This window comes from Anomaloglossus baeobatrachus, chromosome 1, assembly GCF_048569485.1.
Source record: "Anomaloglossus baeobatrachus isolate aAnoBae1 chromosome 1, aAnoBae1.hap1, whole genome shotgun sequence".
NCBI lineage: Eukaryota > Metazoa > Chordata > Amphibia > Anura > Aromobatidae > Anomaloglossus > Anomaloglossus baeobatrachus.
The window spans coordinates 149,762,618-149,789,451 of record NC_134353.1 but is presented as its reverse complement, the minus strand read 5'-3'; the positions used below and the strand labels follow the sequence as shown (position 1 = coordinate 149,789,451).

The 26,834-nt window shown below is 45.5% G+C and overlaps 1 protein-coding gene across 1 annotated transcript in view; it reads left to right on the top strand.

The window, feature by feature from the left end:
* The window catches only part of LOC142290555 (cytochrome P450 4V2-like), a 110,918-nt gene that overhangs the window by 64,452 nt on the left and 19,632 nt on the right, over window positions 1-26,834 (top strand). The window contains exons 4-6 of the mRNA XM_075334518.1: window positions 5,381-5,571; window positions 22,854-22,923; window positions 24,678-24,804. Of these exons, the coding sequence (XP_075190633.1) occupies window positions 5,381-5,571; window positions 22,854-22,923; window positions 24,678-24,804 (388 nt within the window). The remainder of the gene's footprint in view (window positions 1-5,380; window positions 5,572-22,853; window positions 22,924-24,677; window positions 24,805-26,834) is intronic.

Here is a 26,834-nt window from a genome sequence, read left to right as displayed (position 1 = left end):
GAAATCTTGCTATGCTGAACAAATAACTTGGTTAACAAGCACAGTCCCAGAACGGATTGTTCTCGAAAACCAAGGTTCCACTGTATAATGTTTATATGTGGTTGTAGTTGTTATTTAGTTTTGCACCACTGTCTGCTTATTTGTTTGCACTGGCTTAGTTCTCCCATTGTGAGACTCCTATACTTTCACATCTTGGACCAATTATTCACACACACCATGTGTACTTTCTTTTGTCTTTATAAATATAGTATATGTTTACCCTTTACTTTAAGCATTACACAACTATTCAATATTTAAATCTTATTTATGCAATGAATGTGAAGGTTTGATTCTCACAACAATTTTTTTATTTTATGCCGTGTCTGGGTTTTTTTTACATCCTACACATTCCCCTATTTTCTCTTTTTAAATGGTTTTAATATGTACAAACCTTTGAATTGATGTAGTAATAAAGAATTTTTACATTAGTCTTTGGAGAAGAGAATCTCTTCCTTCTGAAAGATCTGTATTGATAGATAGAAATAGACAGAGTGACAGAGCAACTGAGAGAGTGGCAGAGCGACAAAGAGAGCAACTGAGAGAGCATCGGATGATAGTGAGAGTGGGAGCGACAGAGAGGACAATAGTGATAGAGAGAGAAATAGGCAGAGCGGCAGAGAGACCAAGAGAAAGAGAGATAGAGAATGATAGAGAGCGCCAGACAGAGCGACAGCAACTGAGAGAGCGACATAGAGAGTGACATAGGGAGCGCCAGAGAGCGCGTGACAGAGAGGGTGACAGACAGGCCAACAGGAAGGGATACTTTACAATTTGCGACATCCCTAGCGATGCCGAGCGCGATAGTACCCGCCCCCGTCGCACATGCGATATGTGGTGATTGCTGCCGTAGCGAACATTATCGCTACGGCAGCTTCACACGCACATACCTGCTCGACGACGTCTCTGTGACTGCCGAATTATCCCTCCTTCAAGGGGGAGGTGCGTTCGGAGTCACAGCGACGTCACCGCGACGTCACTAATCGGCGGGCCAATAGAAGCGGAGGGGCGGAGATGAGCGGGACATAACATCCCACCCACCTTCTCCCTTCCACATTGCTGTCGGGAAGCAGGCAAGGAGATGTTTGTCGCTCCTGCGGGTTTACACACAGCGATGTGTGGAGCTGCAGGAACGACAAACAACATCGTACCTTCGGTCGACCCGACATTATGAAAATGACCGACGCTACACAGATCACCGATTTTTGACGCTTTTGCGATCGTTTATCGTTGCACCTAGGATTCACACGTTGCGATGTCGCTACCGGCGCCGGATGTGCGTCACTAACGACATGACCCCGACGATATTTCGGAAGCGATGTCGCAACGTGTAAAGCGCCCCTAAGAGCAACAGAGAGAGTGACACAGCAAAAGAGAAAACAGACAGAGTGACCGATGGAGGGACAGATAGAGCGACAACGACAGCGACTGAGAAAGTGACAGAAAGAACAACAGACAGTAATAGAGAGAGTGACAAAGAGAGTGATAGAGCAACAGACAGAGTGACAGAGCGAGCAACTGAGAGAGTGATATAGAGAGCGACAGAGCACAACAGACATAATAAAATTGCACCCTGTGGAGCTTATTGGGCAGCTTTTCATGATTAAATAAATAACTAAATGAAAATAACAATGTGGGGTCCCCAATATTTTTGATAACTAGGAAAGGTGAAGCAGACAGCTGCGGGCTGAACGTGTGCACATATCCCAGGGTGTTGTCCACTGATCTTACATGCAAAAGATCTCCCATTTGTCTATTCTCACCACAAACAATATGGAAAAAGTATCAATGTAATCAGCTCATCACTTGGAACTGTATTGATAGAAGTAAACTCTGATTTGTCATAGTTTAATTTCAATCCTAACATATTAGTGCACTTGCTCCAACCATATGACCCAATACAACATCTGTGGCTAAAGAGCACACTACATGTATGTATGTTTGTATGTCTATATTTATATTACATTCAGCAAACTAACACAAGCTACATAGGAGATGTATAGTTCAACATTAACAAACAGGATTTAAAGGGAATCTATCACCAAGTTTTTGCTACCTCATCCGAGAGCAGTGTAAGGGTAAGTTCACACAGTGCGTTTTTGCGCGTTTTTCGGGTACTTTTTTGGCCTCAAAACTGCATGACTTTGCTTCCCCAGCAAAGTCTATGAGTTTTCATTTTTGCTGTCCACACACAACCTTTTTTTTAAGCTGCGTTTTTGAGCTTAAAAAAAAAAATGGACATGTCAATTCTTTCCTGCGTTTTTCTGCGTTTTCCCCTCATGCAATGCATTGGAAAAACGCAGAAAAACGCAGAGATCAGAAACGCAGCAAAACGCAGCCAAAGACGCACCAAATCGCGGTAAAAACGCATGCGTTTTTTGCCGCGGGTGCGTTTTTGTGCGTTTTTAGCGGCCAAAAACGCACAAAAACGCAGCGTCAAAAAAACGCAGCGTGTGCACATAGCCTTATATAGGAAAGGATTCCAACGATGTATCACTTCCTTTACTGGGTGCAGCAGAGATTTGAGATGTAGTAGAGCTCAGAAAGCTAACCCCCACCCCCGCCAAGGCTTTGTATGTACATTGTATATTGACAGTGAGCTGCTTATCAGAAGAGGAGGTGTTGTTCTGAAATCACGTGATTATATAATCTTCATTGTAAGTAAACAACAACACACAGCGTAATAAGTGACACATCCCTGAATTTAGTGTTTTAACCCCAATAGTATACTGCCCTCAGATTACATAGCAAAAACATGCTGACATATTAGCTTTAAGTGACCCCCACTTTTCTATGAAAAGGAAAAGGAATGATTGTAGCAAGGTGAAAAAAACTACTTTTCCCAGAAGCACCCTGCTCCTCTCCAGTACTTCAGACCCCTCCCTCCTTCTCCTGTAGACTCCTGACTAGCTTCACCTCTCCGAATTGATGACTCAGAGCTGTGTTGAAAGCATGCTGACTGATGAGTGGGTAAAGTAACAAAAGCTTGTAGTACAGCTCTTCTATACTATTCTTAGCTCCGCTGCATCCACCACAGATATTTGTCACATTCTCAAGCAAATCAGCAAATCTTTATGGAATACATGCTAATCTTCTGTGCACTGTATGGCCCTGTATATTATTCAAGCAGTCCGATTTTATCTTCTGCTATGTACATACAGCTGCATGCGTGTATTTACATTACTGATCTGTTAGCTGATTTCCAGGAGAGATCAACATTTCTACACTCCACTCTGCTGTCCTGCCTGCACAAGGAAGCACTACAGAGCTGACAGGACTGAACTGTGCTTGATGCCTGCTGCTGACAGATCACTAATGGGAAACTGCAAATGTCATTTTGATGATGTGTGCCACCTCCGTGCCAGCAGCCGAGCTGCTCTGATCCGGATCCGCAGTGGCTTGAGGGGTCTCCGGACCCGGGGGTTGTGCGGACACTCAAAAAGGGGCGGTGTGTGTGCAGGGGATTTGTTGTGAATAATTTGTGACGCCACCCATGGTGTGTGGTAAGGTGGAGTACCACCGCTGCTGTTGGGGAGCACCCGGGGGTCATGGAATGGCAGCTGGATATTAACCCCTCCGTGGGTAGGGGTGAATGTCCCAGGACTCAGTGTCCAGAACACGGGAGGTGGTGGCGGCTGGTGGTGATGCACCGGGTTAGACTGGAGGGTGTTGGTGTACTCACGGTTGAATAAATACACACGAGTCTGCTGGTAAACCAAGGTGTCAGTGGCCAGTTGCCACTTCGGGGTGTATACGGTTCCCACACTCGGCTGGTGTACCAATGTCCCTTCCTCCGGCACTCTGTATTTTCTTTCTATTTTGGATGACCTCGTCTGGAACGGGGAAGTCCACTCCTGGTTTGGTTTTGGTTGGGAGATGTGCCCGTGAAAACTGACCCTTGGGATCTCAGTGGGTTGTTGCGGATAACCTATTCCCCGCGGTGGGCTGCCGTTTCGCTCTATCTGGGCTAACACTGTGAAGCAACGTCTGGAACCTTGCTCCCGGCCTGGTTAATTAGAGAAGGGGTTTGCAACCATCTTCTAACTAGGATCCAGGTACCCCCCCTGTGCACGGTTTCCGGACCGGATCTCCGCTGTCGGTACCAGCGGGCTCCAACCCTGTCCCGGTCCACTCTGGGATCTCCCGCGACCGGACTCCCGTCGCCTTTGGACACGGTCCACTGCTTGCCACCTAGCCAGTAGACCAGGGCCACTACCTTGGCTACCTGCACTAGGCACAGACTTGACTCTCTGACACAGCCTGTCACTGTCACTGACTGAATCCGACCTCCACCTCCTGCAACTTGAACTCAACTCTCACTGGTTCCCTCCCCCGAATCCTCAAGACCCCTAGGTGGTCCTGCCCACTGGTGTGTCCTTCCTACCCTGAGGGGGTGGCTAGGGTTTTGTGGCTGATGGAAGCTGGTGTAGGATGGTGTTCTGTGGGGGGCAGTGTTCTGTGACCACCTGGTGGCGCCAGGGCATCACAGATGCACGTGGCAGAAGATCATTTGAATAAACAGCGGCATTTGCAGTTTTGCATCATTGATCTATCAGTAGCAGACATCAAACACAGCTCTGCCCTGCTTGTCTCAGTTGTTTATGCCGAGCAAAGTAAAGGGTTCTTGATTTCTTGATTTCTGCTGCAAACCAGCTAACAGATTTTTAATGTAAAAATGAACATGCAGTTATATTGATATAGATGGCAGAAGATAAAATTGGTCTGACAGACTACTGTACAAGACCATACAGTGCACAGAAGAATAGAGTGTAGAATACCGACTGTCATTGGTAGAGGCAGAACAGAGCTATTCTGGAACCTAGCGGAGACAGACTGTACTGTGCAAGCACAACCAGTAGCTCTGTAACTATAGCAAAATGGTTCCAAAAGCACCTGGAGTGTAAATAGAGCCTGGAGGAGCTTCTGAGGATGGCTGGAGACACACTTGCGAGTGACTTGGCGAGGCTCGCATCGGCATCACCTGACATGGCCACATACTCTCCTGACTGGAGTGGGTCGGCTGCGTATATTTCTATGCAGCTGAAACGCTCCTGTCCACAGAGTGTGTGGCCATGTCAGGTGATGCCGATGCAGGACTCGTTGAGTCACTCGCAAGTGTGACTCCAGCCATAGACTGACATGTGCAAGACAGGGCAGATTTAACAATGAGTTACATTGCCGGAATAAACAGCTATATATGTAAATCATTGTAACATCACATTGTGATTTTGGGATTAGCCCTTTAATTATAACTGTTTAAACAGTTACCATAATCAGAGTCATGTTTTTCCACTTGTTTTTTTTTCTCTATATTTTATTATTTACATGTCTTTTGTGTTTCCAGCACTGGAGACAAGTGGCGGTCCAGAAGAAAGATGATAACGCCATCATTCCACTTTGCTATTCTTTCTGAATTTCTGGAAGTTATGAATGAACAATCAAAAATATTGGTAGAGAAGCTCAACGGTCGGGCTGGCAAAGGGACTTTTAACTGCTTCATGGACGTAACTCTTTGCGCTTTGGATATAATATGTGGTATGTAAAAGATGGGGGCAACATTAAAGGGATTCTCCTGTTAAAACATCCTGAATATTGAGGTATCCAAAATAACACAGAGTATATATTGTTGACGGTAGATAAAAAACGCTATAAGAAGAGTATTAGAATTTCCCCCTCATTTTTACCTTTATGTACAATTGGTCTCAAAGGACTACCAATCTCTAATCCCTACTAATATCTTTCCCTAAAAATAACATATGCAACAAATAAGCGGAGACCACCACATAAGTACATAATAAAGTTAGTGCTTCATCGTGAACTGAGAAATCAACCTCAAAACAATGACATAAAATATATGCACACAACAGTAAGAATACATAAATAATTTATTGATACATCCAAGATACCAAAATAAGAAACAACAACATAACAAGCATCAATGTGTATGTATTAAACTTCTAGGGGCCAATTATGATAAGAAGCCCTAACCTAGTTATACCCCAATAAGTCAACATAAATAATCGGGTAACATGGGGTGTACTAGAATCTAAACCACACAGTATAATCAATAATAACCATAACCCTACACAATAATATCATTACACTGGTTATCTGACTACAGTGGTTCAAAAGTTATTTGCAGGATCCATGGTTGCCAGACCAGAACCTCCCAGAGTCCCTGACACTTCTGATTTGTTGACCCAGCGCAACGTCATGATTGCATCAATGATGACTTTATGATGTGCCTACTAATCAAAAAAGGTGTAAGGCTGGGTTCACACATAGCGACAGCGACAACGACGTCGCTGTTACGTCACCATTTTCTGTGACGTAGCAGCGACCTTGTATGTCGCTGTTATGATCACTGCTTAGCTGTCAAACACAGCAGAAGCAGCAGCGATCATAACGACGCTGTGCTACATGTGCAGAGAGCAGGGAGCTGCGCACACTACTTAGCGCTTGCTTCCTGCTCTCCTAGCTACAGTACACATTGGGTTAATTAACCCGATGTGTACTGCAGCTACATGTGCAGAGAGCAGTGAGCCGGCACTGGCAGTGTGAGAGCGGCGGAGGCTGGTAACAAAGGTAAATATCGGGTAACCACCTTGGTTACCCGATGTTTACCCTGGTTACAGCTTACTGCAGCTGCCAGAGGCCGGCTCCTGCTCTCTGCTCGCTTCATTTCGTCGCTCTCCTCGCTGTCACACACAGCGATCTGTGCATCACAGCGGGAGAGCAACAATAAAAAAAACGAACCAGGGCTGTGTGTAACGAGCAGCAATCTCACAGCAGGGGCCAGATCGCTGCTCAGTGTCACACACAGCGAGATCGCTAATGAGGTCACTGCTGCTTCACAAAAACCGTGACGTAGCAGCGATTTCGGTAGCGATCTCGCTATGTGTGAAGCACCCCTAAGAGGTGCTCAGGGCTCTGGTCCAGTGGCCACATACCTTCGACCTGGCTGATGGAACAAGGTCCTTTTCATTATTTGCTCAACTCTACCTGTGCCATGTTCATCAGAAGCAGGCATGGAAAGGAATCTCGGGCTAACAGCAGCATCAAATATTTATAGGCTCTGTTATTGACATCAATGAGGAACTAGCCAATTGCAAGTTACCTAGAAATTAATATCTAATATCCAATCAGTATACTCTGTGGCTCATACCCCACTAAGAACATGTCTGATGTTCTCCAATTGGACAAGACTGTCTATCACACAAATAAATATTCTAATACCTGTACTCCATACCCAGGTGTGATCAAAGTACAAAGCCTATAAGACTGCACAGAGCACATTACATAGAGGTCATAGGTGACAGGTTCTGGGAAGCTGTTTTCTGGCCACAGGACCAGCTCCTGCCACTGTCCAGTGGCACAACTGATGTGTCAGATAAATAGGATTGATTCCATTGCAAACAATAGGATCAGTTCTTCCATTGTTTCCATCTGAAATATTATCTAAATGCAGGATGTAAACTACGACGCAGCACCAGACATGTTCAGGGGGCCCAAGTCCTACACCTACATCTCAGTGCATATGAGCACTGGGCTATAGGAACAAAGTATATGGGCGTGCATATACCCCTCTGTATTCCAGCCATAAAGTATCTGTCAATCATCCTCAGTGTTTAACCTCTTTCCATCACAGCCATTTTTTTTAAAGAAGGGTAGATGACCAGAAAACAGTAACTCGGCTTTTTTTTTCGTCATTTACCGTTATGATAGAATATATATACGGTACATATTAATTTATCAGAGTTTTACAGATGTGGCAATGACAATTTACACATTATATTAATTTGGACTTTTTTTTCATGTGAGAACATCAGTCAACAATAATTCCTTACACACTAGGTCTGACTGGTTTGACATTTAGCTTGTAGACGTGTAAAAAGGCCTCTACCCTCTCAGCTCTCTGCGTGTTCTCACTTGCTAAGTCCTCCAATGTCACAATAGCCTTTTCTTCTCTTTCTTGAAGATTTAGATCTAAAGCGGGCTTTACATGCTACGATATCGTTAATGAATTATCGTCGGGGTCACGGTGTTTGTGACGCACATCCGGCTTCATTAACAAGATCGCAGTGTGTGACACTTATGAGCGACCTTAAACGATCGCAAAAGCGGTCGAAATCGTTTGCCGTGGAGAGGTCGTCCTGAAACAAAAAAATGTTTTCTGCTTATTAGCGATGTTGTTCGTCGTTCCTGCAGCACAACACATCGCTGTGTGTGACACCGCAGGAGCGACGAACATCTCCTTACCTCCCTCCACCGGCAATAAAGAAGGAAGGAGGTGGGCGGGATATTACGTCCCGCTCATCTCCACCCCTCCGCTTCTATTGGACGCTTGCCATGTGACGTCGCTGTGACACCGAACGAACCGCCCCCTTAGAAAAGGAGGCGGTTCACCGGCCAGAGCGACGTCGCAGAGCAGGTATGTGCGTGTGACGCTGCCGTAACGATAATGTTCGCTACGGCAGCAATCACCACATATCGGCCATACGATGGGGGCGGGTGCTATCGCGCTCAACATCGCCAGCAAATGCTAGCGATGTCGCAGCCTGTAAAGCCCGCTTTAGTCTGATTTTATACTATGTAAATCAGAATCACTAGAGAAGATCAGAGTAAATTCTAAGCCTTTATTAGAAAATTCAGAAATTGGTAATGATTTTATAACATTTAAGAATTAATAATTGTTGGGCAAACACATTTATAAATTTCACCTATTGTAATTGATCAGTGAGCAAAATATTGAAATTTAGACTTTTTTAAAAAATGTTATGGTGCTCACCTTGTGTAATAAATAACATAATATTTCCAATTTTTTAGAAGTATGGCGATACCAATTATGTTAATTTTTAATCTTATTTTTTTAAAATTCATCTAATAGGAAAATTAATTGGTTTAACGTTTTAAAATAGTGTTCAAAAATAAGAATATTCACAAAAAATGAAACTGGTTTTAAAGAGACTTATATGTGTGATCATCCAATTGCTGGTACAATATACAGAAAGGTCCCCAACCAGTGGCTTAGGAGTGACATGTTGCTCATGAGCCTGTGATATGTGGCTCGAGGCATGTTAGCACCAGGTCTAGCAGCTATGAAGAGCATGGTGAATTATGTGAGTAGCCGCACACACAAGAGCAGATCTGGATGCCCACATACTGGCCAAGGGGGTTTAGAGATAATTTAAGTATGGTAGAATGGAGACAGGATGACACTGCACGTCAGAAGAAGTCATTGAAGCTGGAGGTGACAGTATGGTGGGAGCGCTTGATGCGACAATACTGAATGGGGGTAAGGTAAGAACCCCTGGATCTCGACACTGCCTTAATGTGATTTCTGTGGAAAAGCTTTGATTGTCTTACTGGTAATGGGGACTGTGTGGGGAGTGAAGAAGCTAAATGTGGCTTGTGACTAGTGATGGGCGAAGCCAAACTGTAAAGTTCGAGATCCGTACTGAACACACCTTGTTCGTGCACACGGTCCTGAACACGAATTTTCCTGGGAAGCTCATGTTACAGTTCGGGTCAAGTTCTGGTCCAGGGGCTGTAAAAAAAAATCACATTAGTAAAAAAATATTATGATCATACTTACATGTCCTGCAACCCGTACTGCAGACCTGCTCAGCCATTGTCTCTCGGCCACTTCTGCTGCCGGGTCCGATCATTAACTTCCGGTAGTGTTCACTGCACTCCTCATCACTCAGCAGTTTTTGGCTTTGTGCGGCCGTGTTCGCGGTGACGTCAGGGTTCACCCGAGTCCATGAGCCATGGACTCGATTGAACTTTGACTGTCACTGTGTGAGTCTCGCATCAGTATCACCCGGCATGGTGCACACTCTCCTGACAGGAGCGGGTCGACTGCACGAGTCATATGCAAGCCTCAGCTGTGCACTCGGGTGAAGTCTCTGACAGCTCTCAGCTGAGTCTGTGTGAGCAGATCTGTGTTTGTCTTCTCACACAGATGTAGCAGAGCTGTAGATGCTCGCCCTCCTTTGGACTACGTCGGGGGGGGTTTTTTGGTAATAAAGATAAAGTCCTAAATGTCTTCTTTTTTATTTCTAATAAAATATTTTTTTCTCTGTGTTGTTGTTTTATTTTACTGTTAACATAACAGACAATCACAGACGCTGTCACAGAGTGGGCATCTGTGATTAGATGCCAGAGTAACCTGAGACCAGCCCATACATTCTAGTGTAACGCCCCTGTAAACGGGTCATTACAGGGTATTAAATGTTACCCCATTTTGCCCGGGCAGGAGGAAGAAGAGTCCCCACAACACATACTCACATCACACTGGCAGGAAGGAGTTAATAGCTTTTGCAGCATGAAGTTTTGAGTCCATGACTCATCCTGTCTCGTTATTGAGCAGGTGGCTGGACACAGGCAGGTCCCCATGACAACCAAGGGGAGGGGGGCATGAATAGGAGTGAGTTTAGTGCAGAACACACAGAAGGTTTGTCAGAACGTCAGAGGCTGCAGCAGAGTGCAGACTTACACAGGACAGCTCCCTGCTGAGGAGATGAGGAGATGCCACGAGACCAGGGCTGATAACACCTAAAGGAAGGGAATGGAGCTGAGGACTGGGGATCCCTGGAGAAAGTTGTACCCAGTGGCGGTTGGTGTGTGTCCACTACTGGAAGAGAGACAGACAGAATGGCGGCGGGTCCCAAGATGCTCCATGCCACGGGGATAGCATTATCGCACCGAAAGAGACAGGGACCCCCAGATCACTCCACCGGCCCCTTACTCCTACCTGCCCGGGACCGACCAAAGGCTACAGGCGGCGAGGACCAGCACCCGGGTGCGATGTGGAACGGACTTTAAATAAAGAACAACTGGAACCGCACTCCGTGACTGGTGTGAGTAATGCCGCCGCCCTGTGCCCCCGGTGTCCCTGAGGACTGTTGCCCTGGGTCTCATAAACCTCCTGGGGCCACCCCGCTCCACCCGTGGGGAGCGATTCCAGCCGGCTGCCCATAACACCTGCCCCAGAGAGAGACTGTGCAGCGGCGGCTGAACACCTGGCGCAAACCACGGGTGGCGCTGCAAGCGTCCCCCGTCCCCGTCCCGTACCGTTTCCTGGGGGAGAGTGATGGCAAGCTCTCCAGGAACCCCGTTATCCTCCTTCCATCCCCCTTGTAACACCGGACTGACGGTCGGACTTTCCTTTTATTGAAACCCGCCGGGTGCCACGGAAGCCGGGTCGGGCCACTCACAGCCTGACCCCGAATACCACCGGCCTGGTGACCGTGCGAGCCCTGCAAGCCCCGACGCGGGCGTTTCACTAGCATCTAGAATATATGGGCAGATTCCAAGTTACTCCAACAGCCAATCACAGACGCCCATTCTGCCTTACAGCGTCTGAGATTGGCTTACACTACATATAGTAGTGTAAAAATAAATGATTTTATAAAAATGACGTAGCGCTCAGCAGTATTTTTGATTCTCAGCACAGATAAAGTCGACGGCTATTGGCTGCACCATATCTGCCTGGCTTTACCTTGGCTGGCAATCAAAATACAGGTAAGCCCATTAATTTCCTTTTTTTAATTATTTAAACAAATAATTAAAAAAAAATGCGCGGGCTCCCACCATATTTTGATCGCTAGTCAGATAAAACCAGGCAGCTGGGGGCTGGGATTCTCCACAACCTGCAACCACCTCTGGAAAATGCACATTGTGTCTTAGCACCATTTGCAGGCGCTTTACCCAGCTCGACCAGCAGCCCTGATGGCGGTGGCACGCTGGGTAATAAAGGGGTTATTACCAGCTTTGTATTCTCAGATGGCACTAAGCCGAAATTCATGGTGTCACGCCAAATTAGACATGGCCACCATGAATGTCTAGTAAACAGTAAAAAGAAAAACACAACAGATAGAAAAAATTTTTTTATTATAAATAAAACAAAAAAAATTTAGAGACTCCATCTTTATTATAAAAAAAATCTTTGTCCAGCGTAGCCCACAGATAGAGTAATGTCAGCTCTGCTTTATCCCTTTGTGCAGACAAACGTCTATGCAGAGCGAGAAGCAGGCTGACAGTGACTGTCAAAGTTCAATCCATGGCTAAGCCATGGACTCAGGTAATCCCTCACGTCACTGCGAACACGGCCGAAAACTGCCAAGTGATGACAAGCAGTGCAGTGAATACCCCCGGAAGTTAATGATCAGACCCGGAAGCAGAAGCGGCCAGGAGACAGCGGCTGAGCAGGCCCTCAGGACTCGTCGCGGGAGCGTTAGGTATAATGACAATGTTTATTATTAACTATATTCTTTATTTTACAGACCCCCTGCCCCATCCTATAACTGTAAAGTCCAAGTTTCGGGTTCGGACACAAGTTTGCGTTATCCCAGAACCCGAACTCGAACTTTACAAAAAACTTGGGCGAGTCTCCGGAACACGAACATCGGGGGGGGGGGGAGGGGTTCTTGTCACTACTTGTGACCCTTTCTCAGAGCTGAATGTGGCTCTGAAGGTCAGAAAGGTTGGGGACATAAAATATACAGTAATACTTCAAAATTACAGAGTATTGCCAACCTGCTATTTTCCTATAAATCCTTTCATGCACCTGAGTTTATGGAGTGCTAACATGGCAGACCTAGGGCAGGGCCATAATTAGGCCCCTGATAACATATTGGCACTCCGCAGTCACGCTGCAGGCATGTCTGACAGAGGAGCCTTCTTACTGTATGTCTAACCAAATACCTTGGTCGCTATTCACCATGGCATCTAAGGAGTTAAACCACAGAATCATCAGACTCCTCTCCAATGTTTCCATCCTTCTCTGACTCTTCAATTATTAATTCCTTGTTCTCATTTGTTAGATAGAACTTTATCATGTTAAAACTTCAGTGAACTTATTCCAGTACTCATAGTTTCACCAAAGTATCAGTTAGTGAATCGAGATAGTTATGAAGGGGTTTGACATTTTAGCTTGTAAAGTTCTAAAAATGCCTTTTACCCTCTCAGGTCTTTGCGTGTTCTCACTAACCAGGCTCTCCAATGCCATAATAGGTTTTTTTTCTCTTTAATTGATGGTATTAAACGGAATAACTTTTATCTCAGCAAAGTCTTGTAAATAAATAAAATAAAATAAAAAACAAAACATGTTTTTCCGGCTTCTCACCCTCCTCAGGTCAGGCTGCTATGGTAATTTAGAGAGGTTTTCTAGGGATAATATAGCTGAAGCGGATCTGTCACCAGATGTTACAATACGTACAGTGTATATGTATGTATGTATATATATATATATATATATATATATATATATATAATTTTTTTTTTTTTTCTTCTTTTATTTTTTAAATCTCATTAATTCCAGGGTGCTGTACATGTCAAGAGGGTTAACATTTCATACATTACATATCTTAAAGATAAGTACAATAAAAGAACATTATTAAATGCATCTTTTTAGACTTGATGAAGCAGGTATACGGTACTTACTTTTTAAACCCATGACAAAATGCTTCTGTAACCCTCAATTAATATGAGCGGCTCTTAGGCAAGCAAACTTTCAGAAAGGATTATATAAAGTCATTATTACAAGTATTTTCAAAGTCCGCACACCATCATCAGGTCTATTTAATAAAGGATTCACTTTGCATTGTGTAATCTGGTGGTGACAGATCCTCTAAAGCCTGCTTTACATGTTACGATTCTGAATACGATATCGTATGCGATCGTAACGGCCCCCATCGTATGTGCGGCATGTTCAATTTTGCTGAATGTGCTGCACAATCAATTAACCCCCGTCACACGTACTTACCCGTCCATACGACCTCGATGTGGGCGGCGAAGGTCCACTTCCTGGAGTGGGAGGGATGTTCGGCGTCACATCGACGTCACGCGGCAGCCGGCCAATAGAAGCGGAGGGGCGGAGATGAGCGGGACGTAAACATCCCGCCCACCTCTTTCCTTCTGCATTGCTGGCTGGGAGCTGCGGGAGGCAGGTAAGATCTGCTCAGTGTTCCTGGGGTGTCACACACAGCGATGTGTGCTGCCTCGGGAACATTGAACAACCCGACGTGCAATTCGTCAGGATTCAACGACGTGTATGCGATGAACGTTTTAACGTTCAATCGCACGTACCTGTCACACAGTACAATGTACCTTACGATTCCTGATTTGCGTCACTTACGTCATGACCCCGCCGACACATTGTAAGATATATTGTAGCGTGTAAAGTGGGCTTAAATCAGCCAAGTCTGGTGACAGATCCTCTAAATGAACCTGCAATTTGTATGCGACGTGCAAAGACTTTTTCAGAGGCCTCAAAGTAGATTCCCAGGGACCGCAGTGCTGGGGCGGTAGCCGTGTTTTGCTGGCTGATGGCCCTTTAAACCCCGCACGTAGCGTTGAACGTTGCGATTCCTACACCTAAAGATTATGTTCACATGCTGGCTAGTTCCAGTGTAAGGACTTACTTTGTAGGTGAGTTAGAATGCGCTCCCGTCTCACAAAAGAGGAGCGACTGCCTCAGCGTCCCCCAGGTTTGTCTGTGCCCCCAGACTTGCCCAGTGCTCTCTATGCCCCCAGCTCCCCCCAGTGCTCTCTGTGCCCCCAGCCTCCCCCAGTTGCTCTTTGTGCCCCCAACCTCCCCAGCACTCTCTGTGCCCCTAGCCTTCGCCAGCACTCTCTGTGCTTCCAGCCTCCCCCAGAGCTCTCTGTGCCCTCAGCCTCCCCCAGCACTCTCAGTGCTCCCAGCCTTCTCCAGCTCTCTCTGTGCACCCGCCCGCCCAAGCGCTCTCTGTGCCCCCTGCCTGCCCCAGCACTATCTGTGCCCCTTGCCTTTACCAGCGCTCTCTGTGGCCCCAGCATTCCCCAATGCTCTCTGTGCCCTCAGCCTCCCCCAGTGCTCTCTGTGCCCCCAGCCTCCCCCAGGTGCTCTTTGTGCCCCCGACGTCCCCCAGCACTCTCTGTGCCCATAGCCTTCCCCAGCACTCTCTGTGCTTCCAGCCTCTCCCAGAGCTCTCTGTGCCCTCAGCCTCCCCCAGCACTCTCAGTGCTCCCAGCCTCCTCCAGCTCTCTTTGTGCACCCGCCCGCCCAAGCGCTCTCTGTGTCCCCTTCCTGCCCCAGCACTCTCTGTGCCCCTTGCCTTCACTAGCGCTCTCTGTGGGCCCAGCATTCCCCAATGCTTTCTGTGCCCTCAGCCTCCCCCAGTGCTCTCTGTGTCCCCTTCCTGCCCCAGCACTCTCTGTGCCCCTTGCCTTCACCAGCGCTCTCTGTGGCCCCAGCATTCCCCAATGCTCTCTGTGCCCTCAGCCTCCCCCAGTGCTCTCTGTGTCCCCAGCCTCCACTAAGTGCTCTCTGTGCCCCCAGCCTCCCCCAGGTGCTCTTTGTGCCCCTGACCTCCCCCAGCACTTTTTGTGCCCCTAGCTTTCCCCAGAGCTCTCTGTGCCCCCAGCCTCCCCCCAGCACTCTCTGTGCTCCCAGCCTCCTCCAGCGCTCTCTGTGCTCCCAGCCTCCCTCAGTGCTCTCTGTGCCCCCAGCCTCCTCCAGCGCTCTCTGTGTACCAGCCTCCCCAGCACTCTGTGCCACCAGTCTCCTCCAGAGTTCTTTGTGCCCCCAGGTTCCCCCAGCACTCTCTGTGCCCCCAGTTTCCCACAGCAATCAATGTGCCCCCAGCCTCCCCCAGTGCTCTCCGTGCCCCCCGCCTCCCTCGGTGCTCCCTGTGCCCTCAGACTCCCTCAATGCTCTCTGTGCACCCGACCACCCCAGCACTCCCTGTGCACCCGACTGCCCCCAACAATCTCAGTGCCGTCAGCCTCCCCCAGTGCTCTCTATGCTGCCAGCCTCCCCCAGTGCTCTCTGTGCCTCCAGCATTCTCTAGGGCTGTCTGTGCCCCCAGCATTTCCCAGGGTTGTCTGTGCCCCCAACGTTCCCCAGTGCTCTCTGTGCCACCAACGTCCCCTAGTGCTCTCTGTGCCTCCAGCATCCCTCAGTGCTCTGTGGCCCCAGCATCCCCCAGTGTTCTCTGTGCCCCTAGCATCCCCCAGGAATGTCTGTGCAATCAGCATCCCCAGGGCTGTTTGTGCCCCCAGCGTCCTCCAGGGCTGTCTGTGCCCCCAGCGTCCCCCAGGGCTGTCTGTGCCCCCAGCGTCCCCCAGGGCTGTCTGTGCCCCCAGCGTCCCCCAGAGCTGTCTGTGTCCCAGCGATCCCTTAGGGCTGTCTCTACCCTCAGCATCCCCCAGGGCTATCTGTGCCCGGCTGACTGTGACCCCCAGTGTCCCCTGGGCTGTCTGTACCCTTCCGACATCCCCAGAGCTGTCTGTACCACTACAGCATCCCCAGGGCTGTCTGTGCCCTTCCGGCATCCCCATGGCTGTCTGTGTCTTCAAGCATCCCCATGGTTGTCTATGCCTCTCCAGTCATTTCCCTGGCTGACTATGCCCCTAGCTATGTTTATACCTCCAGCAATGTTTGTGCCCCACAGCTATATCTGTGCAGTCCAGTGATATCTATACCACCCAGTGATGTATTTACCCCCAAATATGTCTATGCCTCTCTGCTTCTCTAGTGATGTATATTCTTCCCAGCCCTCCCCAGTGATGTATGTGCCCTCCATTGATGTATATACCCCAGCAATGTTTGTGCCCCACAGCTACAGTGCCTACAAGTAGTATTCAACCCCCTGCAGATTTAGCAGGTTTACACATTTGGAATTAACTTGGCATTGTGACATTTGGACTGTAGATCAGCCTGGAAGTGTGAAATGCACTGCAGCAAAAAAGAATGTTTTATTTCTTCTTTTTTTTTTTTTTTTTAAATTGTGAAAAGTTTATTTAGAGGGTCATTTATTATTCAACCCCTCAAACCACCAGAATTCTGTTTGGTTCCCCTAAAGTATTAAGAAGTATTTCAGGCACAAAGAACAATGAGCTTCACATGTTTGGATTAATTATCTCTTTTTACAGCCTTTTCTGACTAATTAAGACCCTCCACAAACTTGTGAACAGCACTCATACTTGGTCAACATGGGAAAGACAAAGGAGCATTCCAAGGCCATCAGAGACAAGATCGTGGAGGGTCACAAGGCTGGCAAGGGGTCCAAAACCCTTTCCAAGGAGTTGGGCCTACCTGTCTCCACTGTTGGGAGCATCATCCGGAAGTGGAAGGCTTATGGAACTACTGTTAGCCTTCCATGGCCTGGACAGCCTTTGAAAGTTTCCACCCGTGCCGAGGCCAGGCTTGTCCAAAGAGTCAAGGCTAACCCAAGGACAACAAGGAAGGAGCTCCGGGAAGATCTCATGGCAGTGGGGACATTGGTTTCAGTCAATACCATAAGTAACATACTCCACCGCAATGGTCTCCGTTCCAGACGAGCCCGTAAGGTACCTTTACTTTCAAAGCGTCATGTCAAGGCTCGTCTACAGTTTGCTCATGATCACTTGGAGGACTCTGAGACAGACTGGTTCAAGGTTCTCTGGTCTGATGAGACCAAGATCGAGATCTTTGGTGCCAACCACACACGTGACATTTGGAGACTGGATGGCACTGCATACGACCCCAAGAATACCATCCCTACAGTCAAGCATGGTGGTGGCAGCATCATGCTGTGGGGCTGTTTCTCAGCCAAGGGGCCTGGCCATCTGGTCCGCATCCATGGGAAGATGGATAGCACGGCCTACCTGGAGATTTTGGCCAAGAACCTCCGCTCCTCCATCAAGGATCTTAAGATGGGTCGTCATTTCATTTTCCAACAAGACAATGACTCAAAGCACACAGCCAAGAAAACCAAGGCCTGGTTCAAGAGGGAAAAAATCAAGGTGTTGCAGTGGCCTAGTCAGTCTCCTGACCTTAACCCAATTGAAAACTTGTGGAAGAAGCTCAAGATTAAAGTCCACATGAGACACCCAAAGAACCTAGATAACTTGGAGAAGATCTGCATGGAGGAGTGGGCCAAGATAACTCCAGAGACCTGTGCCGGCCTAATCAGGTCTTATAAAAGACGATTATTAGCTGTAATTACAAACAAGGGTTATTCCACAAAATATTAAACCTAGGGGTTGAATAATAATTGAAATTGAAAATTTATTAAAATTTAACTGAGCAACATAACTTGTTGGTTTGTAAGATTTATGCATCTGTTAATAAATCCTGCTCTTGTTTGAAGTTTGCAGGCTCTAACTTATTTGCATCTTATCAATCCTGCTAAATCTGCAGGGGGTTGAATACTACTTGTAGGCACTGTATATCTGTACTCCCCACCAATGATTTATATACCCCCATTGATGTATATTCCCCCCAGTGATGTCTATGCCCCACAGCCATGACTATGCCTACAGCTTTCCTAGTGATGTATATCTCTCTCAGCCCGCCCCAGTGATGTATTTGCCCTTAGCGTCACCTTTGATGTCTATGCCCCCAGTTATGTATATGCCCCCCAACCTCCCGAGTGATGTATATGCCCCATACTTTCCTGTGCTATATATGCCTCTATCCCCTCCTGTGATATATATGCCCCCAGCATCTCCTGCGATGTATATTCCCCCCATCCCAGTCCCAGTGTCTTCTATGTGATGTATATACTGCAGTCCCAGCTGACTCAAACCTGGTAACTCAGTTGTGAGAAGTCACAACATCAATGTTGCCTAATATCACAGCTGCTATTACATTTTTTTCTGTTGTTGCTGCAAGCTAAAAATTGCAATTCTGGCATTTTGATTTTTTTTCTCATTATGCTGCTTACCGATCGGATTAATTTATTTGATATTTTTATAGATCAGATTTTTACAAATGCAGTGATACCAAATGTTTTTTTTATTTTTTAATATTTAATGTGGTAAAAAGGGGGTTATTTGAACTGTTATTTTTTTTAAAACATTTTTTTCTATTTTGCACTGTATTTCATAGTTCCTTAAGGGGACTTGAACCTGCAATAGTCTGATCACTTGTTCTATATACAGCAATGCCACAGCATTGCTGTATATAGAAGAAATCAGTCTCCTATGAATGCTGACAACAGTCTGTCTCTCATCGGAGTACTGAGATGACAGACACAAGGGTCTTCAGCTGACCCCTGGAAGTCATGACAACTTAGCGTCCCATGATGTTTCAAACAGCATGCCCCCTGCCAGAGTGTGTTAATCGTACTGTCAGAAATTGATAGCGGCATTTAACATGTTAACAGCTGTGGGTGGAGCACTACTCTTAAGGGGGCTTTACACGCTACAATATCGTTAATGTTTTATCGTCAGGTCACGTCGTTAGTGACGCACATCCAGCGTCATTAATGGTATCGCAGTGTGTAACACTTACCAGCGACCTTAAATATCCTTCAGTGGTGAAAATCGTTCACCATGGAGAGGTCGCCCTGAAACCAAAAATTATTAATGGTTGTTTAAAGATGTTGTTCGTCGTTCCTGCGGCAGCACACATCGCTGTGTATGACACCGCAGGAGCGAGGAACCTCACCTTACCTGCGTCCCGCCTGCAATGAGGAAGGAAGGAGGTGGGCGGGATGTTCGTCCCGCTCATCTCCACCCCTCCGCTTTGATTGGCCGGCTGCTTAGTGACGTCGCGGTGACGTTGCCATAACGCCGAACGCACCTCCCCCTTGAAGGAGGGATTGTTCGGCAGTCACAGCGACGACGACGACCAGGTAAGTGCGTGTGATGCTGCATCAGCGATCACACGATATCGCATACACAACGGGGGCGGGTGCTTTTGTGTACGATATCGCTAGCAATTGCTAGAAATATTGTAGCGTGTAAAGCCCGCTTTAGTCTTAGTAGTGAATGACTATCCTCTCTGTATAACTATGGAAGCAGAGAGAGTAATCAATCACTGAGTAGGACTGCCCACTGGACTAAAGGCCACTTTACACCCTGCGATATCAGTACCGATATCGCTAGCATGGGTACCCGACCCCATCGGTTGTGCGACATGGGCAAATCGCTGCCCGTGGCGCACAACATAGCCCAGACCCGTCACACTACTTACCTACCCTGCGACGTCCCTGTGACCGGCGAAACGCCTCCTTTCTAAGGGGGCAGTTTATTCAGAGTCACAGCGACGTCACAGCTGCGTCACTGAACCGCCGCCCAACAGAAGCGGAGGGGCGGAGATGAGCGGGACGAACATCCCGCCCACCTCCTTCCTTCCACATTGCGGGTGGGAGGCAGGTAAGGAGAGGTTCCTCGTTCCTGCGGTGTCACACGGAGCGATGTGTGCTGCCGCAGGAACGAGGAACAACTTCGGTACTGCTGCAGCAACGATATTAGAGAATGGACCCCCATGTCACCGATGAGCGATTTTGCATGTTTTTGCAATGATGCAAAATCGCTCATAGGTGTCACACGCAACGGCATCGCTAAAGCGACTGGATGTGCGTCACAAATTCCGTGACCCCAACGAGATCACTTGAGTAAAGTGGCCTTTACTCATACAAACATCTCAGATTTTAATGAATAAAAAAGAATTTATACTGAATCTTTTCAAACAAGTCTATATATCATTCTGCTCAACTTTTCCTTCTCTATTCCATGCTGTCCCCAGATAAACCTGCTTGTACAATATAACGTTCCCTTTAAAAATAAATGGTACAGACAAAAAAACAAAACAAATATTTATAAATCCATCAAAGTTGACACATTTCACACACAATTCAAAGTAAAACAAGCTCATTCATAGGGAGTCTTTCCTAAAAGCAAATTTATATCAAAGGTCACAGCAGTTGAATAGGAGGATAGGGAGCTCAGTGATATTTTCTTGATGGAACCCTTACCACAAGGAATCCCTTTTTAGTACAAAATGTTTAATCCAACTTTTGTGGTGCTTTATTAATAAAATTATTTTGTATGCATTAAAGAAGCACTCCAATTTGTATTCTCTTAATATATTGCAATTAGTGTTGAGCGAGTAGTTAACTATTCATACTCGCTATGCTGTTAGTGAGTATTGTCCACTACTCGCATATTCATTACGAGTAGAAGGTGCAATGTAAGTCAATGGGAAATACTCGCTAAGTAGCGAGTAACCCGAAAGCCGTACTTTTTGTGCGAGTAGTAAATAGAATGGCTTTCGGGTTACTCGCTATTTAGTGAGTATTTCCCATTGACTTACATTGCGCATGCTACTTGTAACGAATATGCGAGTAGTGAACAGTACTCGCTAACAGCATAGCGAGTACGAATAGTTAACTACTCTCTCACCACTAATTGCAATCATCATATTGTATAGCACTGTGTACTGTGTGTTGTGAATGTCATCCGAGTGGGTGCTGGTGTGGAGCTCCCTCTAGTGGACAGGAATGGTAATAAAGCTGAGTTTGAATCTGTGATTCAGATAGGTGATGGAATTAATTGGGAATCCAGGAAGTCATATTACAGATCAGCCTAGTTTATTTAGGAGAGCATTTTGTGTCTGGCGGCCGCCAGTGATAAAATGTTTCCTGCCTGCTTCTGAAGATGGCTGGGAGTTTTCCCTTCTGGTTCTCCCATTTATTTAGTGCATGAATCTACTCTAAGTTTTTCTGTTTTGTGCTAGATTTGCACTTAATGTCGGCGTCACACTGGACGATTTATCGTGCGATCGCATGAGCGATCGCACCCGCCCCTGTCGTTTGTGCATCACGGGCAATTCATTGCCTGTGTCACACAAAGTCGTTGAACCCCCGTCACACGTACTTACCTCCCGCACAACCTCGTTGTGGGCGGTGAACATCGTCTTCCTGAGGGGGGAGGGACGTTTGGTGTCACAGCGACGTCACACAGCCGCCGGCCAATAGAAGCGGAGGGGCGGAGATGAGCAGGACGTAAACATCTCGCCCACCTCCTTCCTTCCGCATTGGCGGCGGGACGCAGGTAAGCTGCAGTTCATCGTTGCCGGGGTGTCACATGGAGCGATGTGTGCTGCCACGGGAACAATGAACAACCGGCGCGCAGAAGGAGGATCGACATTTTGAAAATGAACGACGTGTCAACGAGCAAAGATAAGGTGAGTATTTTTGCTCGTTAACAGTCGTCCAGAGGTGTCACACGGTACGATATGTCAATCGATGCCGGATGTGCGTCACTAGCAACGTGACCCCGACGACATATCGCCCGATATATCATACCGTGTGACGCCGGCATAAGAATGTTTCTGCTTATTCCATTTGGTTCTGTGTTTGGTTTCTTGTATGTGAGCATCTGTCTTTTTGTGTGGCCGGTGATACTGTTATGATCTGGTAACCTTGGATGATCACGAAAAATTCCATTAATAATGAAAAAACAAAACCACAAGAGTAGTTGGAAACTAAGCTGACCGCAATCCCCTATCTATCGGACAACACTATAAGTAGCAGTGGGATGTTCCTAACACACCTAGACACCTTGTCACTGCCTGAGAAACTTGCTACACCTCAAAGAGAGAAATGAATGAGGAATCCTAACTTCCTGCATGACTCATTCTCTTTTTCAACCTACTGACCTAGCTGCTCTGCTTCTACCTCCTGTAATAGGAAAAAGAGACTTCCTGTTTCTATATAGAGCTTAGAAGGATTCTGCTAGTATGTTTTTAATCGTGTGATGTCAATGACCTATTGAAAAGAGAAAAATTAACTGTATAGGCGGGCAAAATGAGCAATTGTAAGTATGCAGTGCTATAGAATATGATGATTGCAATATATTAAGAGGATAAAAATGTTGATGGGAGTGCTTCTGTAAGATCATATTTTTTTCATAGCCTGATGTGTTGTACATCTTTTTCCTGATTGTAATAATAGTGCACATTATCTTTTGTTGGAGCCAGAGACAATTAGTCCGTTATCAACTGAATATTGATATTTCTGTTATCAACTATGTTCTGTAAATATGATTTTTCTGTTCCTCAGAGACAGCTATGGGAAGGAAAATTCAAGCACAGAGCAACAGTGATTCGGATTATATTAAAGCTATTTATGAGTATGTATATGTAATGTATTTCAAGGGGTGATTTTTTATTGTCTATGAGACTGAGGATAGGCTCACTGTAGATTTTCCTAAACATCCTATTCAAAATATATATAATTATATAAAATTTATATAACAAAAGTGGAAACAGATAATACTGAATGACCTACTGTTAGAACTAAGAAAAAGTGCATTAAGGCGCAGACATCTTGACTAACCCACAGCTTCTCAAAATGTTTCTACTGGGGCCTAACCAGACCAACCAAGATGATGTCTGGACTTCACCAGATGTAGTGAAATTCTATGCAACAATTATTTTTTTTTCAACTTTCCTTTATTTGCCTCTTGAATTCATTACAACAAAAAGTACAAAATCAGTTATGTTGTTAAAGTAAGAGATTGCTGCAGCCAAAGAAAGGACTAGGCTGCTTTTGGTCACTTCAATGAAAACTGCCTTCTCCATTGTCCTCATCAACAATTAGCTAGCACTTCACCGGAGAGGCCAGAGTCACGAATTGAGAAGCACTGGTCTCACCTAGTTAGGACAAAATTAGTATCTGATCTTTGTGTGTCCATCATTGCAACATGAATACTCAGGCCCTGATTCATCAAAACAATTCCTCCAGATTTCTGGTGTAAATTGCTTTAAAAAGAGGTAAAAAGTTTGATGCACAAAATGTGGCAACTTTTGCAATTTTCACGAGGGCGGATAGGGCTTGGGCGGGAGGTCTTAGGTTGCATAATTCATTACACTGGACTGGGGGACTGGAGTAAGATTTCTGGTATGTAGGAAGAGGAAAAATTCCAGCATCCAAATTCCATAAAATCCAGATTCATTAGAAATTCTCTTAAAAAACTTTCATTTCATATCATAAAAACAGAAAAAACGCCTAACAAGGAATATCCAAGTTCACACACAACTGCATTTCGGATCTACGTGACCTGATACATTGTATACAATGAATGAGCACATGTAGATCCGAAACGCGTTTGTGTGTGAACTTGGATAGTCTTTGTTAGGCGTTTTTTCTGTTTTTATGATATGAAATGAAAGTTTTTTAAGAGTATTTATAATAAATCTGGATTTTATGGAATTTGGATGCTGGAATTTTTCCTTCTCCTACATTATTGCCCAGCTGACACGGCTGTTTTTTCGCTGCACGGTTTTATGAATGTATGGGTGAGCGGACTCAAAAAAAAACCCTTTTTGCCTTCAAGATTTCTGGTATGGCGCATGGAGGTTCACCTGTTCATGAATCATTGGTGTCTGACTCCAACACATCTCATCATCAAGATCGGGGAGGAAATTACCGATCTTGATGAATCGGTGTCCATGTCTTCAGTGTTATTTGTTACTTCTTTATTCATGTCATTTTTGTTTGTTTGGGATGAATACTGCATAATAATAATAATAATCAGTTTGTTTTATTTTCTTGTATTTTCTTAAAACCTGTTAGATTTACTTATTTTACTCACTTAGCACCATTAGTTTCACAACACTCTACAAACATCACCATCACTGTCCCCATTGGGGCTCACATTGAGGCTCTAAATTCCCTATCAGTATGTTTTTGACAGGAGGGAGGAAATTGGAGAACCAAGAGAAAGTCAATACAAACATGGGGAGAACATACAAACTCCTTGTAGATGTCCTTGATGGGATCTGAACCCATAAACGCATGGGATATTGTTATTTGATTTGATAAACTGATGCTTTAAAATATTCAATAGGTCAAACATGTATATTGCTTTGTTTTCCTCATTAGAATGAGTGATATGATACATCGTCGTCAGAAGATGCCTTGGCTGTGGCCAGACTTTGTTTATAATCGTTTGAAAACTGGAAAGAGACATAACGAAAACTTAAAAATTCTCCACTCATTTACTGACCAGGTTAGTGGTGGTGCCGCATATTACATGTCACGCCGGTTTAGATGTGTCTGTCTATTATAGGGGTCCAGAGCACACCGTTTAGTTGGTTCGTATAAACCAACCTGGCTTGGTTTTGGACAATAATCAGCAAATTCCCCAGTGGTTTAATCATAGGTGCTAGTATCACATCCCATTTTGTGCTGAAAAGTAGGTAAAAAACTGATCCTTACTAAGGATATGATTGGATTTGAGGGTCACATGTAAATCTGGGTTATAGAATGACTTAATTGGTTTGATAAGTCTTTTTGGTATGCCATTACCTGGTTGCAATGCATTAGTTATTATGATGTGGCTAGAGGAAGAGATGAGTGGACTTGAACTTTAAAGTTTGGAATCAGTATTGAACATGGACTTTACAAAAAAAACCAGTGTCTGAGTTCAGGTGCTTTACATATGCTGACCACTCGAGCGATCATCGCTGTGCTCGGGTTTGCTCCGTGCTCAGCCCAGTACAAGCCACTTGTAGTGTTTGAATGGCTAACACTGGGGGTAACAACAGCGTTATTGGATGTAGTGTGGACAAAAAAAGAAAAACTCTGCCTTCCCTCCCCCGGAAGTATTTTTTTTTATGGTCAGCTACATGTGGCTGGAGAGCTGAACTGCCCAATTAGTGACTTCCACAGAGGTTTGGGTCAAGTTCGGGTCCAGAGCAGAACTTTATCTAAAGTCCAATTGAACTCGCCGGACCCGAACTTCCACGGGTCCGCCTATCTCTAGCTAAAGGTATTTTACTTCTTTAATTAAAAAAAATTGGTCATATCCTGATGGCTAAAGTCTAGGTATCACTTAATACAGTTGAAACTAGAAATTTACAGACACTATCAAAAAAGACACATCTGCATGTTTTTCTCACTATCTGACATGAAATCATAATAAACCTTTCTTGTTGTAGGTCAATTAGATTACCAAAAATATTTATATTTGCCAAATGCCAGAAAAAAGAGAGGGAGAGAATGTTTTAAGGCATTTTTATTACTTTCTGCAAAGTCAAACGTTTGCATGCACTAAGAGTACTATGCCTTTAAACAATATGGAACAGCCCATATGATGATGTCATGTCTTTGGAAGCTTCTGGTAGGTTTATTGGCAACATCTGAGTTAATTAGAGACACACCTGTGGATGTATTTTAATGCACACATGAAACACACTGCTTCTTTGTGTAGCATCATCGGAAAGTCAAAAGAAATCAGCCAAGATCTCAGGAAGAGATTTGTGAGCATGCACAAGTCTGGCGCATCCTCGGGTGCAATTTCCAGATACCTGAAGGTGCTTCTTCAGTACAAACAATTATACGCAAGTACAAACAAGATGGGAATGTCCAGCCATCATACCACTCAGGAGAGAGAAGGGTTCTGTGTATCATAGATGAACATGATTTGGTCAGACATGTGCATATCAACCCAAGAACAAAAGCAAAAGACCTTGTGAAGATGCTGGCAGAAGCTGGTACGATTGTGTCAATAAACAAAGTGAAATGAGTACTGTATCAACATGGGCTGAGCTCTGCAAGGAAGAAGCCATTACTCGAAAATAAACATGAAAAAAAAAACAGAATAATGTTTGCAAATGCACACAGGAACAGAGTCCTTAATTTTTGGAGCCATGTCTTGTGGTCTGGCAAAACTAAAATGAAACTGTTTGGTGATAATGACCATCGTTATGTTTGGAGGGAAAAGGGAAAATCTTTGAAGCCTAAGAACACCATCCCAACTGTGAAATACGAGAGTGACAGCATCATGTTGTGTGGTTGTTTTGCTGCAGGAGGGACTGGTGCACTTCACAATATAGATGGCCTCATGAGGAAAAAAGATTATGTGTCAATACTGAAACAACACCTCAAGACATCAGCCAGGAACTTAAAGCTTGGGCGGAAATGGGTCTTTTAAGTGCACAATGACCCGAAGCATACTGCCAAACTGGTTACAAAGTGGCTTAAGGATAACTAAACAAAGTCAATGTTTGGGAGTGGCCATCACAAACCCCTGATCTC